We start from the raw sequence: 18,818 nt of genomic DNA, 5'->3' as shown, positions 1-18,818 counted from the left end.
TAAATACATTATACAATCGTTTACGCGTATAGAATGTATTATCTATAATCATATAAAATTAGTTAAGTTCGACAGCTTTTTACGAACTTTTATAATATAGCCACTGTATAGATATGATGACGCATTAGAAAATGCGTAATATAGGTACCTATTAAGAAATTTAAATAAAAATTTTGTTATTAAAATATTTTATGCAGTTATGCATACTTTCATTTCTATTTCTACATTAACATTCATATCAATTCATATGTAATGTCGTAGCACAGACTTTTGCATAACGCATAGTGCATAAGAGAATCAACCAATCAAAGTTTCTCTTTTTTCATGAAATGGAAAGAAAAGAATTCTGATTGGATGATTCTCTTATGCACTATGCGTTACGCGCATAGTGCATAAGAGTAAACAAAAGTCTGTGCTGCGTCCTTTATATTTAATAAAAATGATAATCGAGAATGATAAATGAAATATTGAAAAAGGTACATATTTTATTTACTCATCATCCAATACATTACATGCTTCAGTAATGGCAGTAATATTGCAACATCCTGTAATTGTAATTCGCATTATTAACTTACTTGCAGTATGTAAATGTACAAATATTCAATGAACAAATTTTTTTTCACGGAAATTCTTTATTCATTGTATTCAGAAGCTATAAGTATAAATGCAAAAATCACATTGTTAATGTAGTACTGATATTGTATTCTGTATAAAGAGAAATTAAATATGTAGAAAAAATGCAGATATATTTACGATTTTAATAATTGAAGAAATCTGCTACAATTAATCCATAATTAATGTTGTTGAGTTCATTTTGTTATATAAAATTGATTTACGAATCGACTTCAGTGATGTATGTACAAATTTAAATTTTGTGTACTTTTCAGCGTTGGTCGCCGTACTGAGATAAAAATGGATAAAAAAATCTGTAATTTTTTTATTTTTTCCAGCTTTGAACACAAAATACACCAGCGACAAATACATTAGCGTGTACATTTTAATCGTGAAAAAGAAATTTTTATTCTGTGAAACCATTATGAAGAAATTCGACAGGAACAAAAACATCAAAAACGCTAGTTTTATTGGTAATACAGGCGACTCCAGCATCTCCTTAAGTCAGTTTTGTAAAATTTATTAAATAAAAATAGCGCTTTATCAAATTAATATATTTTGCACATGTATAATTATCTTATGTAATTACATACCATATAAACAAGTTTCAAAAACGTTGCAAAAGTTCTTGGTGATGTTTTAAAATTTAAAAATATTAATCTCGAAACTTGAGGTGCGAAGCTATCGCCAAAATTATAAATAACATTCAATTTTAACACATAAATTAAGAATTGAACAAAATGACGATATCAAAGACATATTAATAGAGAAACTTTCGTAAATAAATAATTATAAAACAGGTCCTCATTTGTTATTGAATTTTCCTTATTAATTAAATATACTCTGACATTAGAGTAAATTTGAAAGATATCGGGAAATTGATGTACTTAATAAATATTATTGTATTTTAATAAGAGAGTTCGTTATTCTAATATACATCCACATAATTTTAGCATTTACAGGAATTACTTAATTTTGACTAAATAATGCATGATATTGACACTTTATGGTACTGTTTTTTTAGAGTATTAAACGTTGTAGTAGTACCTGCATAGTGTTTCGCTTCACCAATGAGTCTACTTACAATTAGTGATATTCGCGTATGTTTTAAATGTCTTACATTGACAATATTATACATACCTAAATTTTGTAAAAAGTATTGTTACAAGGTTTACGATGGACGAAGTAAGAAGTACCACAGAAAATTAAAAACATCAACAGAATTTGTTACGAAAACTATTATATATATATATATACATATACATATTACATATATATATATAATGTAAATCTCAAAAACTTACAAACTTTTGATATTAATTCAGTGACATGGAATGTGAAAGTTTTACATAGCTTTCTATCAATTTATTTAATGTGTCTAATAACGTATCAAAACTCTGGTGAAAAAAATTTCTCATAACTCATATTATTTAGGAATATTTTATATATTTTAATTTTTAAATTTGAAGATTTTTGTAACGCATCCCCTAACCTGGAAAAAAATGTTTCATATATAGTTATATATAAAATTGACATATTTTATAACAATTATATATAAACAATTATATATAAAATATGTCCATATATATACATATATAACATTTTTTTCCGAAATTTCTTCAAACTATAAGTTTTTTTTTTTTTTTCAGAAAATATAGAATGAGAAATCTCATTGCAGAACATTGCAGAATTTACATATACTGAGCGTTTCATCTTAATTAAAATATTTCGAAAATGAGACATGTGCGGGATTGAAAAAAGTTTCAGATGAAGTAGTACGGTTTCGAGAGGGATGTACGTATTTTTGTTACGTCGTTTTTTTCTAAGTAGAGGCGTCAACAATTTTTTTTATATCGCTACCTTAATATGATACCTTTATATGCAGAATAATTAAAGGAATTATATTATATATAAAAAAAATCATTCCATTTAAAAAAGTGGAGGTGGCCTTCATATAGCTTTGATGCCTTCACCTAGAAAATAACTTTTTCTTCTTCTTACGTTAGGGCTCTGGCTTGTGTTACACCTCTCTCATATGCTTGTAGTGCGCACGCTGATTATTGAATCGCCACGAGCATATGGGACCTACAGTTTTAATGCCGGTTCCGAACGATGGATCTTTTTGAGAGGCGTTTTTGTGGGCAAGGATACTCTCGGGAGGTTGCCGGCCTTTTCCGAGAGGAGACACGAGCGTAAATATTTTGGTTCCTACTGTGATCAAACCCAGGACTTCTGGCATGATAGATCAGTGCGCGTCTGCTATGCCACGCTCGTGTGCTCCTAGAAAATAACATGACCTAAATACATCCCCCTCAAAATCGTACTATTTCCATCTGAAACTTTTCAATCTCACACACGCACGCACGCACGCGCACACACACACATTTCATTCTCGAGATATTTTAGTACATCAATTAAAATGAAACACCGATTATAAAGATTTCTACAAAAAACAAACTTTCTCTTTCAACATTTCTGAAAAGTGTAGCAATTCTGATGAAAAAAATGTTTTTATAAGAATTCTAAGAAAAATTTTTACCAGAGAAAGTATGTTTCTGCAATGACACAAAATGTATAGTCTACAATCACTGGAAGTCAACGGCAATTATTATCTAAAATATTACTCAATTTGGAAAATGCTATGTTACCAGTTCAACTCATTTATCCATAATTTAATATATCAAATTATTTTTGTAAATTGCACAAGTAAATCTTATATCAAAATAGTTTTATTTCTAATCACAAGAGTTTCTGCGATAAACCCTGGATTAATTGCAAGAGGCGATAAATAAGAAAACAGATTAAATAAAAATTTTCAGCCAAATTTGTATAGAAGATACTCTAAATCATAGTAAGATAAACTACTTACAATATATCACTACTATTTAATCGTAATAAAAAAATAGTATGAGATGGTAATGGAAATATTGCGAGATTATGGTATTTATAAACAGAAATTTGTTGTTAATTACAGAATATTATATGATAAAAGAAACGAATTGTTTGTAGTTCAACGGACTATTCTTATGATGTTTCAGCTGCCTCTAGCTTCTGTTGAAGATGATCCTTCGTCTCGTTGAATTTTTAACCATTCAACAAATTCATCAAGCATTACTGGCCCTAAAAGAACCATATATTATATATACAATAACATATGAATTCTGTAAATGTAAGATAATCTACTATGTTTTTATTAGAATCAATATAAACAGTCCTCTCCCGTGCACTTACACGCTCCGTCTAAATCATAATTAGATAAGTCATGATTGATTGTACGTGAAAATTCTAATATGTTGCACCATTGATCTTTATTGATCACTTTGTACTTTGATTGATCTAGGAACTGAGCAAACTGTGTAAACAGTGGCCAATGTTTTCCCAAAAGTAATTGTAACATTACTCTTGCTGTATCCATGTCCATGCTACGTTGATCTTTGTCCTATAAAGAGTTCGAGCAAAATAATCAAAAGCAGCAGACAAATTCGATGTTCGTTACATTCGTACGCGTAAATCTGAATATTGATAATATAGATAACGTCGCACATACTCTAGCGAAATCGTAAGCATATCTATAAATTCCCTTAAATGTATATGGGTCATTTAGTTGATTCCTTAGGTACTCGAGCTTCTGTTGTATTTTACTAATCGAATCGCATTGAAGCTCCGAGAAACCTTTAAGCCATTCACTCAGTGTGAAGAAGCCCATTTGCCGAGCATTCATTCTATATGCAAGAACGAGCATTACTACATTTTCAGGTTCTACACCAATATCTTCACAAAACTTTTCCATTCCTTCAGGTCCGAGAGTGTCTGTATCATCTGGCGAGGTATATTCTCTGAACCAGGTGATACAACGTTTTTGGGAAAACATTGATGCATTGGATACATCATCAGATTTTGTGTATCGTCTGGCACTGCAACAATATTATTCATATATTAAAAAAAAATTAAAAATTACTCTTTATTTAATTCAATAATGAATCAATAATATTATATATAAAAATTAAAAAAATATATCAAAAAGGACTTTTAATATTATTAATTTTTCTTATTTTAGAATGAAACGATATTGTTAGGCATAATTAAATAAATATTAACATTTATATACTGTTATTATAAAATATGGTTTCAAACCTAGAGGTATGTCTTAACCGTTTTGAAGGATGCCTAGGTAAACTCTCTTCATGTGCACCAGATACTGACATATCAATAGGGGTATGATTGTGATTTGTGCTGGAAGGTCCTCTTCGCTTGCTACGTGGCATCCCTCTCTTCACTAGAATAAAAGTTTATATTTTTACATATAAGTCACGTTCTTCTCTTAAATTAATGTTTAAGAAAGTAAAGCCTCATTATTTGTAAGGCTACATTTCAGAACGAACGTACTCCCAGCAAAATTTTACTTGAAATATATAGTACACGTAACGTATACTATTATATTGAATAAAATTTTCCTCGGAGAGAACGCTGTGAAATTTAGTCTAAATACCTTTTGATGGCAATATATTTGTTTATAAAGTATAACAAATACTTTAACACAACGAAATTATACTTGTGTGTATACGTATATGTGTGTATATATATATATATATGTGTATATACAGGGTGTCCTGTAACTACCGGATCACCTTTTAAAAGCGTGTTCTTGAAATAATTTTAAGTCTAAAATCCTAATACGTAAATGTTGAGACTATAATAGTTTTTAAATTAATAGCGATTAAAGTTCTCCAATCACATACATGCTGAACATTTCGCGGGTTCAGGCATAATGATATGACAAGTGGTAAAGATGCTCCGCTAGGGCCCTTTCAGCAACTTCAAAATTATCATACAAATATGCAATGATTCTTTTATTAAGAAATTATTCTTGCTTCTATACGGAATCTATTTGTACATTACATACGCGTAATTAATATCGGAATGTACCACAAAATATCAATTCAGTAGAGATATTACATGTGTCAAAATAAATTCATAATCATGTTCGTTTGTATGGTAAACATTTTTGTAATAATATCAGTAGATAAACTCTACTAACTATTTTTGTCTTAAAGTTATATACTACAAGTGGCCTTGGCAATGCACGAGCAGCGAAAGAAAACACCTCCCTGCGCTGGGCAGCCGTATCATGCGCGCTTGCATTTGGCGATAGACCGGACGGATACACACTTATTCGATGATCTTTAGAAATGAATATCTCGTTAACTGTTGCGAAAATTGCAAAATGATACAAAATTTTTCGATTTAATTTAGTTCGCTTTATCTATCCATGAATGGTGCAAAACCAAATATCAAACACTCTGTATATATTAAAAATAATTTTGTTATATACGCTAAAAAATATATTACATATATTTAATAAATATCTATTCTACATATAAATATATATATATATAGAATAGATATATATTTAATATATACAATATACTTTACCAAGTAAACAAATTGTTGACATCATGCTAGCGAATTGGAAGAAACGATCTAACTTAATGATTGAAAAGAATCTAGCAATTATCATCAATCAGATCTGCATTAAGTTCGTGCTTCGCCAATAAAACCTGCTGATATAATCTGATAGAAATGTATATAGAACAGAATCTGCATTCGATAGATCCTGTTACAGTATCTATCATAAATCTGCATCGAATTATAGCAAATATATCAAAGTCTGCTTGATTTCTGACATTAATGTGCTGTAAGTTCAGGGTTTAAATCTACAACCTTGCTTTAAGAGGCCATAAGACGTAAAGTCGTAAGAATTAATCAATCACAGTCGATTATTTTTTCATATTCGACTGTAATTGGTCAATTTTTTACGGCTTTATGGCCTCTTAAAGCAAGATTGTGATCTAGACTCATATTTCGTAGAGTCTTATAATAAGAGTCAAGAGACAACCGTGCCACGTACAACCAAATTAACGTATACAACCAATACACATTGATGTATGTATATCATTAGTTATTATACAACCAATCAAAAATCGTTATTTATTGTTTTATCTCTAATATTTTGTTAACAAATATTGCTACATTATTATTTGCGTTTTACCAACAAAAAAAAACGTATTGAGTCTATTTTTTAAATAGATATATTAGCGTCTATTCTGTTTTGAAATAAAAGTATATGTTTGAAATTTAGCAAAAACGATAAGTTCTAATACACAGTTTAGACTCGATAAAATTTTTTTCAGGATTCTTCATATAATTTTTCAGGATTATGTAAATTTTAAAATTTTTGTATAATTTTATAACTTTTTAGAAATGTTTTCAGATTTTTTTATACGAATTGCAACACTTCAGAAGTACTGAGAAAGTTTACGTCTTTTCTAGACTTAACTTACATAAATTTTGAAATATTCTAAGATTTGTCATACTACAATTTTGAAAAAAAAAACTTATAAAAGTCTAGAAAAGTTTAAGACTCCTAAGTAGTCACCACAGTCATAATGAATCGTGACGTCAGAAGCGAGAAATGACAAGTTAATTTTTGAGACGTGCCATTTGTAAATGAAGACAATTTGGATAAAACAAAATGATGAGATAGTTTTAAAAATGGATTTGTAAAAATGAACGAAAACTATGCTTATCCCGCATGACAGTCAGTAAATAATCGTAAAAAGTGATAAAAGGCTCATGTAAATAAAAATAGGCTATGCATGCCCATTGAATAAAAGCACTTCACGTGTCTTTTATCACTTTTTATACGATTATTTAGTGACTGTCAGGGAGGATAAACATAGCTTTCGTCCATTTTTACAATTGTTTTAAAGTGTCTATTTACACAACTGGCACTGACAATTTGGATAAAACAAAATGATGAGATAGTTTTAAAAATGGATTTGTAAAAATGAACGAAAACTATGCTTATCCCGCATGACAGTCAGTAAATAATCGTAAAAAGTGATAAAAGGCTCATGTAAATAAAAATAGGCTATGCATGCCCATTGAATAAAAGCACTTCACGTGTCTTTTATCACTTTTTATACGATTATTTAGTGACTGTCAGGGAGGATAAACATAGCTTTCGTCCATTTTTACAATTGTTTTAAAGTGTCTATTTACACAACTGGCACGTAATAAAAATTAACATGTCATTTCTTGCTTCTGACGTCACAATTCAATATGGCTGTCATGACTACTCAGGAGCCTTAAGGAATCTTTATAAACTTAAAATACGACAATTTTTAAAAACAGAGATATTACGAGAATTTTTCACCAATGCAGCAATAAAACAAACCTATTACATTGCACATGCCAGGTATCGAATCAATAATCTTTTTATAAGGGAGTAGGTTCATGTTTTATTTTAAAACTAAGTTAAGTTAAAGTTATATAATGGCTTATAAAATTAATTTAGTTAAAAGTTAAAAGTTAAATAAACAAAAAAAACTAAGTTAAGGTTTTTCTGTAAAGTTGATAGTATTTGAGTAAAAACTTATTGAAAACCAATATTCAGCGATTTTTAGTAATTAATATCTTGTTAACTATTGCGAAAATTGCAAAATGGTAGAGGACTTTTCGACTCAGTTTTTTATTAAGAATAGCACTGTATATATACGTTATTTCAGATACACCCTGTATAGCAAAAGAAAAATAAAATATAATTTTTAAAAATATAAGCAATCTTGTTGGCCATGTCTGTATGATTTTTAAAAATTATACATACATAAACAGTTTTTATTCTATCGCTTATTAGATATAAAACAAGAATAGCATGACGTAATAGCATTGATAAAGTTTTCTAAATGCAGATCCAACTCATGTTCATCCTTGGGCATTAGGAATGATGCGTCTATCACACAATCATTGAGCTTTTTCTAAACTAATTTTCTAATATTTAAGATTTTATAAAAAATAATATTGACATTTATACAGATAAAGAAACTTAACTTAAAAAGTAAAAAGTTAATAAATTAAAATTTAAAAATAATTAAATTAAGTTAAAAATTAATTCATTTAAAATTAACTAATTAAATTATTAACTTTTCATTTAACTTTTAACTTGTTAATTAGTTACTACCCAATCCTGCTTTTTATTGACAAAGGATGGGTGACATGGGTCGATTTTTATTTAAAAAGTGTAACGCAAATTATATATATTTAGTCTTATAATTTTTGAATCGTAAATATTCTAGTTTTATTTGTCTAAAGCCATGAGAAAATAATCAAAGTTTTTCTTAAAAGGATCGAAATACAAACAAAAATTGACTTATTTTACTTTCATCCTTTGTAGCAGAGAGACACTTTACAAAATCTATTTTTGACAAACATGACTGTTTTTTTGTATATATGTGTATACGTATGTGTGCGCGCTCGCACAGGGAGTTTAAGTGAAGGCTAATCGCTCGGGATTTCGAGAGGTGATTCAGGAATAAGAACAAAAGGTTGGTATAAAGAATAAAAATTGATATAGGCCTAGATATGCGTTGATCCTGAGATTTCTGCCAAGAGACATTAAGCAAACTACCTCCACGAGGGAGGTAGAGTTCAAACATTAGTAGGAAGGGCTGCATTCTGGTTATTACTAAGGCAGCCCGCAACTTTTGACTTTAATTATGTTATAAAATCCTCATAAGAGTCATCTTTCTTTTCAGTTTTAACAAAAAATTCGAAAGTAAAGCAATTTCAAATTTTAACATAAGAATAATGATAACTCAAAAACAAACGTATTTCCGGATCTATGTTTATATCAACTTTTTTCTTTTCTGGGATTTTCAATTACTTTCTGAGCGCCTTTTTATTTTTTAAACATCCTCTGTGCGTGTATGCACATGTGTATATACAATAAATCAGTTATTTAGAAAATATATATGTATATCATTTTGCTACAGTAATGACATAATTCAAAAAACAAAGTTTTCAGAAAATAAGTTTTAATGCTTTGAATGAGCAAAAATTTTTTTGTAATATTAATTTTGAATTGTTCAATTTACTTGAATAATTAATTTTAATATAACAATTAATTTTAATGTAACACACACAATATTCATTGTAGAGGAATAAAAGCATATTCTTTTCTTTTTCTTACATTTCTGTCATTTTTTTGTAAGTGAATATAAAAATATGTAAAAATATATAAAAATAAAAATTAATTTTTTAATTATGTCGATATTATAGCAAATAAGTACACATATACATATATACACTACCGCTCAAAAGTTTGGAGCACCTTATAATTTTTAGATAATACATATTTTTTTACAGATACAATTATTTTTTTGAAAAGATCAACATATCTATGAATGTACGCTATTTGAGAAGAGCTTAAGTTTAAAACAAAATTACATATATATTTAGTGTTAGACAACAAAACTGATTAAACTGTCTTTTTGCAAAAGAATCCCTTTTTATATTTGACTGTCTGATATCTTGGCATTCTAGTGATTAATTTTTTGATAGTTTCTGCTCCGATATTGTACCAAGCTTCTTCTAAAATTTTCCAAAGATCTTCCTTAAAAGTAGAACACTTTTTACATACAGCTCTGTCAAGCTCTTCCCACAAGAGCTCGATTGGATTTAAATCCAGCGATTGAGGAGGCGATTTTGCAGAATTCTTTCACATTCTTTTTATAATATATATATATAATATATATATTATTTTGTTGTTGTTTTAAATTTAAACTGTACTCAAATAGTGTACGTTCATATGTATATGTCGATATTTTCAATAAAATAATTGTATCTGTAAAAAAAAACATGGTTTTATCTAAAAATTATAAAGTGCTCCAAACTTTTGAGCGGTAGTGTATATATTTTTTTAACAGTTTATTTATTATATAAATCTTACCAGTAAATAAGTATACATGTACAAGTGTTTAAGCTAGAAAAAAATATATAAATCTATTTAGAGAGCTTCATGTCAACATGATAAGATCATTGACTTAAAGCTTGTTCGAATCTGTTGACAGTTGCTGTAGAAACAAATTTATGAGGCTCATTGACTATAGATTTCAAATTGATAAAATGTAATATACCCGACAAGTTTGCATATTACTTACGAATGAGAGTTGTAGAGTAAATAACAAATTTACTACTCGAGAGGAGAATGTGTTAAAAAGAACGTGACAATGAGAACGTGCGCGCGCGCGTGTGTGGTGTGTATTCGTACTGTATGCGTTTGTATGTGTGTGTGTATATATATATATATAAATCTTATCGTACTACAAATGTATATATCCGCATATTTCGCAAATAATAAATTATCGCGAGTATATAACAAGAAAGTCGATGCCCACGATAAAAGATGTCGACATTTCAAGAAGCGATAAGCGTGACAGAAAATGCAATACGAAAGATCGACATCAATGTGCGAGGATCACGGGACCAGGGTAGCGCGAGAACGGGCATCTCGCGATCGAGAAAATTAATAGATAACACTTACCACGCGGCGAGGACGTTCGTTATCAAACGACTCTTGTCAAACAGCCCTGTCTTTACAATCTATTATTACCTAAAGATAGGTTATCAAGAAATTCATGAATGAATTTCATTGAATGAATCTCTTGGTAATCTTTAATCTTTAGATAATATTGTGAAAATGGACTTTAGGATTTCGAAGTAAAGGATAGCCGCGAGAACAACGTAACCAAACGTAACTGGACTTTTTTTTTTCGTCGTCGTCGTTAAAGTGACATGAACTGACACACGCGCGCGCGCGCGCGAGCGCATGCATACACGCTTTTTTTTCTTTTTCTCTATATGCTTGAGACAGAGAAAGAGAGCGCGCGATTGAATGAGTTATCGCGATTATGCGAGGTTAAGATCGCCAATTAAATTCACGTATCGCGCAATCATCGGTTCTACCCGAGGAAATTCGGCGTGACGGCGTAACTGAGAAAAATACGCGCGTATCATTCTGTTGACGCTCGCTCAATTGAGATCTCGAGAGGCACAGAACTTGCCAAACACGCGAATAGGAACGGCCCCCGCAATCTTGCGTTGCGTGTGAGCGAATCGCATTGAGTCACATCGTAATATTAGGTGCGAAATTTTTTGTCTCGCGTCGGCGGCTTCAGTCGCTCTTTCGAATGACGATCGCAAGGTGCCGCAAAACGCGAGTCACACGCGCCGTCCTTACCTTCCTCGACAAATTGTTAGAAAAATTACTCTCCGAAGTATCGCTCCGTCGTGTCACTTCGTTACTAATGAGACACCACGCTAACCACGCATCGAGATCATCGAAATTTTACGTCCGGACTATCGCGGGGTGTGCGAACGGTATCGATCATAGTGCCATTGACAGTATATATGCTCGATCCATCGATTAATTTGAATCCAGTCTCGATATTATACTCCAAATATCACACGGTGCGAAATCTTCCAGAACACACAGTCGGTTTTATTTCGTTTCAATACCGTTTTCATACTTCATAGACGGCATGCCTTTCCCCCACCTTTCTTACCTTAACAGGGGTGCCAAACATGCAAAATTCGTTTTCACTAGGTTAAAGGCCATGACGCATAGAAAAACTTAAAGCCTGATTTATAATGGCCGTAACCGTTAACTTATGCCGGTGCCGGTAAAGTTCAACCATAGGATTTCAATGCTTTCGTTCATACTAACTTGCCGTATTAGTATGAACGAAAGCATTGAAATCCTATGGTTGAACTTTACCGGCACCGGCATAAGTTAACGGTTACGGCCATTATAAATCGGGCTTAAGTCGGGAGCAAATAGAAAAACGTAAGGCCGTAAGACGTAATCAGTAAGCAAATTGGCCAATCACAGTAGAGACCGTAAGGTTGGTAGCGAATCCAATGTAAAGGCCATCACACGTACAAAAATTTAGTCATAAGGGTGAAATCACACGGTGCGGAAAAAGACTGCGGAATAGAGAATGCGTCATTGAAGAAATCAATCAGCGCTATTCCGAATAGCGCTGAATAGCGTTGATTGGTTGCTTCAATGACGCATTCTCTATTCCGCAGTCTTTTTCCGCACCGTGTGATTTCACCCTAAGTCCGGATCTACAATAGGTGTTTTACTTAAGTCGTAAGAAATTGACCAATTACAGTTGAATTCAAGGAGAATAATCGACTGTGATTCGCCCATTTCTTATGGCTTCAGGCTTAAAACACCTATTGTAGATCTGAGATAATTCGCCCATTTCTTATGGCTTAAGGCTTAAAACTCTATTGTAGATCCGGGGTAAAGGCCATCATGCGTCGTCTACAATGGCAGAATCAGTAATGGATAAGGCTGTAAGAGTAAGAAATTGACCAATCACAGTTGAATGTAAGAAGGATAATCGACTGATTGGTCAATTTCTTAATCTTAAGAGCGGAATCCATAGACGGTGCTCAAGATTCGAGATGATCTTAAGCTAGTGCATGAACCAATCAGAGAGCTGTATTAGCATCTTAAGCGTAAGCGAATTGGCCAATCACGGTAGAGACCGTAAAGCCAGTAGCGAATCCAATCTAGTGCGTGGTCTACAATGGCAGTATCAGTAATAGATGAGGCTGTAAGAATAAGAAATTGACCAATCACAGTTGAATGTAAGAAGGATAATCGACTGATTGGTCAATTTCTTACTCTTACTTCTTAAACCAAGCTTACTATGGCTGGGTTCCAAAATTGACTGCCAGTACTGAAAATCTATAATGTACGTAACGTAAACTGTAGCATTTTCTGTGCTGGCAGTAAATTTGGAACACAGCCTATGTGTATTGTAGACGGGCCATTAGACGTCGTCTGCTCATGAGCTGTTCAAATTGGCCGTTTCAGTGACAAAAGTCATGTAAGTACTTTTTTTTTATTTTTTTTTTTTCGGATATTTTCTTCAAAGGTGCCAAATGGATTACTGCAAACCTTTTAGCACTTCTGAAAAAAATCTTCAAAAGTATTAAAGAAAAAATTGTTATATATATAAATATCTCTAAATCTTTCCTTTTGTACAAAAATATAATCGCAACTATACTCGTGAATATTTTATACATCAATAACTTCGATAAGCGTATTCATATATTAATTTTATAAGAAACTGGAAATTACTGGAAGTAGCAAGTTCCCCGAGCTCTGGTTCCTTCAGAAGCATATCAATGTGTGGCAAAAATTCATCTACTTTTCCACCTAAAAACGATAAAAATGCAAACATTAATTTAAATTAAAAATCTCATTCTTTCAATAAATTACTTATCAATGTGTCTTTGAATATACTTACCCATAAAGTAAGTAAGATCCATTAACTTGAAAAGTAGCGTCTCCTGAACCTGTTGCTCAGGATTCTTTTCCACATTGTCCCACTGATTTCGCCGAGCCGCACGCGCCCATATTTGTAATCTCAGCGATGATTTATCTTCTTCATGTTCTACATAGTCCAGCAAATCAAGGGCCTTCTTGAAATCGTACTCATTGGCGATAACATTGTCATTCGAGGTATAAAGCATAATTAATTCTCGCGGTGTGAGCACCCGCAGCTTTTTAATATCGTAGCCATATGCCGTGAGCACCTGTGCCGGCAGATCTTCCTGATAAGCTATGAGCGTTAATTCATTATCAATCGTTTTCACGCAGTCCATTACTTTATCCTCCGATTCGTCCGACGCGAGCAGAGCCAGTTTGGCCAACGATAGCATCGACTTTTTACGAGTGACTAGCTCGGATTCTTGAACCGCTAAGGTATGAAGCGTATTGGCGGCGAATCGCAGCTCATCAGTCAATGCAGCTTGCACCCAGGACAAAGTAGGATGCTCCGACAGCTTTTCCGTTAGCTCCGCGGTACCGCCGCGTCTGCATCTCTCAACCAATTGACCCTGACGTCCGTCTTTCACGTACCAAGAGAATAAGAAGCCAGCGAAATCTTGAACCGCAAATTTCTCGATGTATCCGTCTAGTCGATTCTTATTGTCGGTTAACTCGCAGATCTGTACGAGCGAAGGAAAGTCACAATATTTCTCAGCAAGCATCGCGGCGTTATCATATTGTTCTTCCTTTATCAGCGGTTGTATCAAATTAGCGCGCTCTGTCTCATATTGCTTTAGGAGAACTTCGAATTTTTCTGTGCCACGAATGCTCTCTAAGTGACATTTTCTCCCATCCAATATCAAATCAATCAGACTAACTAATTGCTCATACAGCTCGTTCCTCACAGTGGAGTCGCCGGTTCCTGTTATACCGTGCTTGATGGTGATACTCTGCATCGTATTAAGACAGCTTCTCAACCCATCCTTACCTGGCGCAGCTGTCCAAGGAAGGTATTCTGTTATTTCATTGGAAAACTTGGCAGGGACGAAGCGTTCAGCGTTATACTGACGATACTTTACTACCTCGTATAATACAGTCAATAAAATGGTATTGACTTGCATGATGTATTGTCCAACTTGTTGCAAAGGTCTTTCAGATTGCGTGACTTCATGCGCCTTCTCTACCAATATTGGCAGGAATAGATGCACTGTGCTTACCTCACGATAGAATACATCGCACACTGTCAGCTCATCAGACACATACGCATCTTTCTCATTCAAAGTTTGGTTCACAACAGCATCTATGATCTCTGCATATCTATTTTGCAAACTGTACAGTGTCACTGCCGCAACTACTTTCTCTGCGTATTCACCGAGCACATGAGATGTGGACATAATAGTACCCCTACACGTAACAGCACAAAACCTATTCCACAAGTTGTGCTCTTTCAAGAACATTATAAAGAGATCTAACGCTTTTTGCTTACCCTCCAGCTGATGTGGTATTTGCATAGAAGTGACCGCGTTCATCGTTATTGACAGATCTCTATGGTGGGCCCATCTCGGATCATTGGCCGGATAATCGTCGATTAAATCCTTCGCGACCTTTAAAATGAGCGTGTCAAGAGTAGCATCGATGTCCATTACCGGGTCCTCCTGCAGAGGGAACAGCTGGGAGAGAATCTCATTACATTGTGCTTTATTCTGTCGAAGGCTGAGGAGAAAGGCGGCACGTAATTGTGTGACTGTATCAGAACTGCAATACATATCCTGCAACTCGTCGTTACTTATAAGAGTGGAAAAGTTTTGGGCCGTTTGATTTACTTTATAGGTGTAATCCATACTCATGGTAGTGTCCGTGTATCCAGTGTTGAAATCTTGCACTGCAAAGTCTACCGGTACAATGGACACAAGACCGATACTTTTTGTGAACAATACCGGAGTCGCTGAGCATATAGCACCGCCGAGTATACCGTCCTCGCTGCCTCTCACCAGATCGATCTTATCTTGCTCGACCTCAGACGCAGTGTTAACCACAAGTACATTATGCCGATTGTATATAATCGCCTCCCAACCGCACAATATGAAATGATAAGAAACTAGTCTCGACTCTATATCATTGTGATAAAATATTGGATCGATTTTCACCGGTATAAACCATTTAAATGAGTTTGATAGTGTCGTGCCGACTAAAGGCAATAGTCCGAGTGCAAAATGAATTTGAATAGAAATATCAGCGCAATAGGCTGCCATTAAAAGGACTATTCCTTCTTCACACGTTTGCATATCAACGAACCATGTGCTCATATTTTGAGTGCTGAACGATATCAGTGATGTCTTCGTCAAATTCCATTTTCTCCTGTTCGTTATGAGAAAAGAACCAATATTGCAAAGAAGATCCGGCAAGAATGAGAACTCTTGATCCTCTCTCGTTCAGTAATGTGCACGTAACTTTTACCAATTTCGTCTCTGTAACAGGCGACTGTGGTATCGCTCCAAAAATGAGGGAGGTCATTTTGCGACCTATACCACCGAGCCATCCTTGACTCGTTCGAAGCACTTGGCATGTAATATTGTTCTTTCCATTGTTGAATTGCGGCTGTAAGAGCGCTACCGTACATGTGGTAGTGGCTAGAATGCACCCATGGCCTGGAACGTGTATAAGACAATCTACTTCTTGTCCTGCAAGCTCAGCACTTGTCTCCACAGAAGATCCTTCATGTGCCACACTCGCCCAGAAACGCACTACTCCTTCTGGCGAGACTGCCATGCAACTAGGAACCTAAGAACAAACATGTAATTTCATATACATACATATATATATATATATATAAAAGGGGAGAAGGGCTAAGCTCGTATTTGAATCTTGAGTGGCAAAAATATATCTTATGAATTCCCAATTTATATTGTAGATAGCATCTTGTGTGTCTTCTTTACCAACAAAGTTTGGTTACTTTAGGTGCCGCGTTGTTATGTTTAAATAGTCAAACGTGTTTTCGATAGTCAAAAGTAATTTTGGAGATTTCATTTTCAGAATCACATCATTTTTTGTGCATATGGATGAAATGAAATTGCAAACACCAAAACTTTTTATTGCCATCTTATAGTCTTATAATCACTATAAAACGCTAATAATCATTTGACTAAAATCGTTTACTTTGTTACTGAAAATTGCAATTGAAAAAAAAAAGTGTCCACTTAGCCCCGGTATAATCTCCCCTGTATAATCAGGATTGGGAAGTAATGCCTTACAAATTTTCAAGACATACGTTATGAAAAATAAATAGCTAACTTTATTTTTATTCAGTGTAACAGTGTATTCAGATTAAATTTATTATTATTTTTTAATTATTAACTTTCATTATTTTTTTATTTTTATTAATTATTATATTTTCGTTTTTCTTATTCAATCTTAGCAGCGCTAAGTGTTACAATCTGCATTACAATCTAAATTCTTAAAGCATATCTTAAAAAATAAAAATATTAATATAAAAAATTATAGAACATTTATTAAGTAAGTTTAAGGGGATGCTAGAGGTACCCCGATGGAACATGCAATCCGTATTTTTTATTATTGTCTTGTACGTAATATATACAGGATTTGAGAGAGAGAGAAAAAGTTAAAACCTTTTTTAAAAAAAAAACTAAAAAATTGAATAAGAAATAAGATCCGACCATGTAAATGTACAATGTATGTACAGAGAAGCCCCAACGATTGGTCAAAGTTAGATGTTATGAATAAAAAATTGAAATAATTGATATAATACATTGAAACAATTTGCTACCTATGTTGATAATGCATGAATACATTACAAATAAAATTATAGTAGTTCAATCTTTTATTACCTGGTGACCAGGCAGCACCCAAACTGCTATACAGTCTGCTTTATGAGCTAGATCACTTTGAGGCAATAACAATTCACGACATTGACTCTTAAAGGTTCTCCTCTGTTTTGAATCATGAATATTAGCTTTACATTGCCATACAAGTAATTTACGGCCATAAACAAGCCAGGCCCAACCATCCTCAGATATATTAACGCTAACAGCTGTATTCCGATCTACAAATGTCAATGCCTCTGTAACCAGGACTGGTAATGGAGAACCAAAATTCTCTACTACATGACTTTGTGTCCTGCATATTACTTGTATAGATTGATTTGTACGTCCAGCTGCACTAGTTGTGCTAAAGATGAAATAAAACATTATTAGAATGAATAATGCTGATTGTACAGTTTAGCATACCCCACAGCTCAAAAATCAATAAAATTAGGTTCATTCTGCCAGATTCTTTTGTTCTATGCATTCTACACGTCGAATGAGCTTAATTTTATTGAAACTTTTGAGCTGCGAGGTGCTAAACTGCATAATTATATCCCTGTACTATAATACTGTATAATTATCACTGTACAAATGCTTTTTCTCTTAATTCATATATTATTCTACATGACATAAAGAAACTTCCTTATGTAATAAATTCCATGATTGTAATATTATATGCAAAGAAACTTACGAGCTATTTTTCTTTAGCGATTGAATGATCGACAATCGTTTCCTAGGTGAAGCTACTGTTTTTCCCAACGGACTTGTCATGTTTGTACGATCCATTTTCTTAAATCAATAACTACTTCAAGAAAACCTATATCTTAATCTTTTACTAAATACTCGATAGAATCTTATGATTTTATAAAACATGTAAATCTCTACATTCGATTTATACCTTCAATTTACACTACTTATTTCGCGGTTTTCAAACTAGGTTAAGCGGCGTAATAAATTAAACCGGCACAAACCGGCGCACGAATCTTCGCTAGCGAAGACTCTCCAGTCCCTATTCCGCAGTAAAGCTGGTTCTACATTAGGCGTCGTCTACAATATGCGAAGTAAGCTTGGTTTAAGAAGAGTAAAAAATTGACCAATCACAGTCGATTATTCTTCTCACATTCGACTCTGGTCAATTTCTTACTCTTACTTCTTAAACTAAGCTTACTACGTGTATTGTAGACGGGCCATTAGTCGCA

At 33.1% G+C, this 18,818-nt stretch overlaps 2 protein-coding genes across 3 annotated transcripts; both read right to left on the bottom strand.

The window, feature by feature from the left end:
* Nucleotides 1-3,537: 3,537 nt before the first annotated feature.
* On the bottom strand, nucleotides 3,538-11,996 carry SCCRO4 (DCN1-like protein SCCRO4). 2 transcript variants are annotated; one of them, XM_018459897.1, is made up of 5 exons: nucleotides 11,690-11,996; nucleotides 4,747-4,888; nucleotides 4,160-4,526; nucleotides 3,844-4,051; nucleotides 3,538-3,732 (listed from the first exon to the last, which is right to left on the bottom strand). In XM_018459897.1, the coding sequence occupies exons 2-5, from the start codon at nucleotides 4,875-4,877 to the stop codon at nucleotides 3,647-3,649; spliced, it is 792 nt and encodes a 263-aa protein (XP_018315399.1). In that variant the 5' UTR covers nucleotides 4,878-4,888; nucleotides 11,690-11,996; the 3' UTR covers nucleotides 3,538-3,646. The 2 variants fall into 2 exon arrangements, with proteins under 2 accessions (XP_018315399.1, XP_018315400.1); XM_018459898.1 differs by lacking the exon at nucleotides 11,690-11,996 and adding an exon at nucleotides 10,994-11,178.
* A 1,541-nt stretch (nucleotides 11,997-13,537) lies between these two features.
* On the bottom strand, nucleotides 13,538-18,477 carry Nup133 (nuclear pore complex protein Nup133). Its single transcript, XM_018459959.1, is given in 5 exon segments — nucleotides 13,538-13,684; nucleotides 13,776-16,117; nucleotides 16,119-16,579; nucleotides 17,644-17,983; nucleotides 18,311-18,477. Coding segments are annotated over 5 exon segments (3,372 nt in total). The 5' UTR covers nucleotides 18,406-18,477; the 3' UTR covers nucleotides 13,538-13,550.
* Nucleotides 18,478-18,818: the final 341 nt, after the last annotated feature.

The sequence above is a fragment of the Mycetomoellerius zeteki genome, unplaced genomic scaffold (assembly GCF_001594055.1).
Source record: "Mycetomoellerius zeteki isolate Tzet28-1 unplaced genomic scaffold, Tzet1.0 scaffold89, whole genome shotgun sequence".
NCBI lineage: Eukaryota > Metazoa > Arthropoda > Insecta > Hymenoptera > Formicidae > Mycetomoellerius > Mycetomoellerius zeteki.
The sequence above is the reverse complement of the archived record's forward strand: the minus strand, read 5'-3'. Positions and strand labels throughout refer to the sequence as shown.

What these genes read in the sequence shown, in the direction of transcription:
- SCCRO4 (XM_018459897.1), bottom strand. Translation starts at nt 4,877, where the DNA reads ATGCCACGTAGCAAGCGAAGAGGACCTTCCAGCACAAATCACAATCAT. An exon ending in CGGTTAAGACATACCTCTAG is followed by an intron (nt 4,527 to 4,746) that starts GTTTGAAACCAT and finishes ATATTGTTGCAG; the next exon opens with TGCCAGACGATACACAAAAT. An exon ending in ATGCTTACGATTTCGCTAGA is followed by an intron (nt 4,052 to 4,159) that starts GTATGTGCGACG and finishes AACTCTTTATAG; the next exon opens with GACAAAGATCAACGTAGCAT.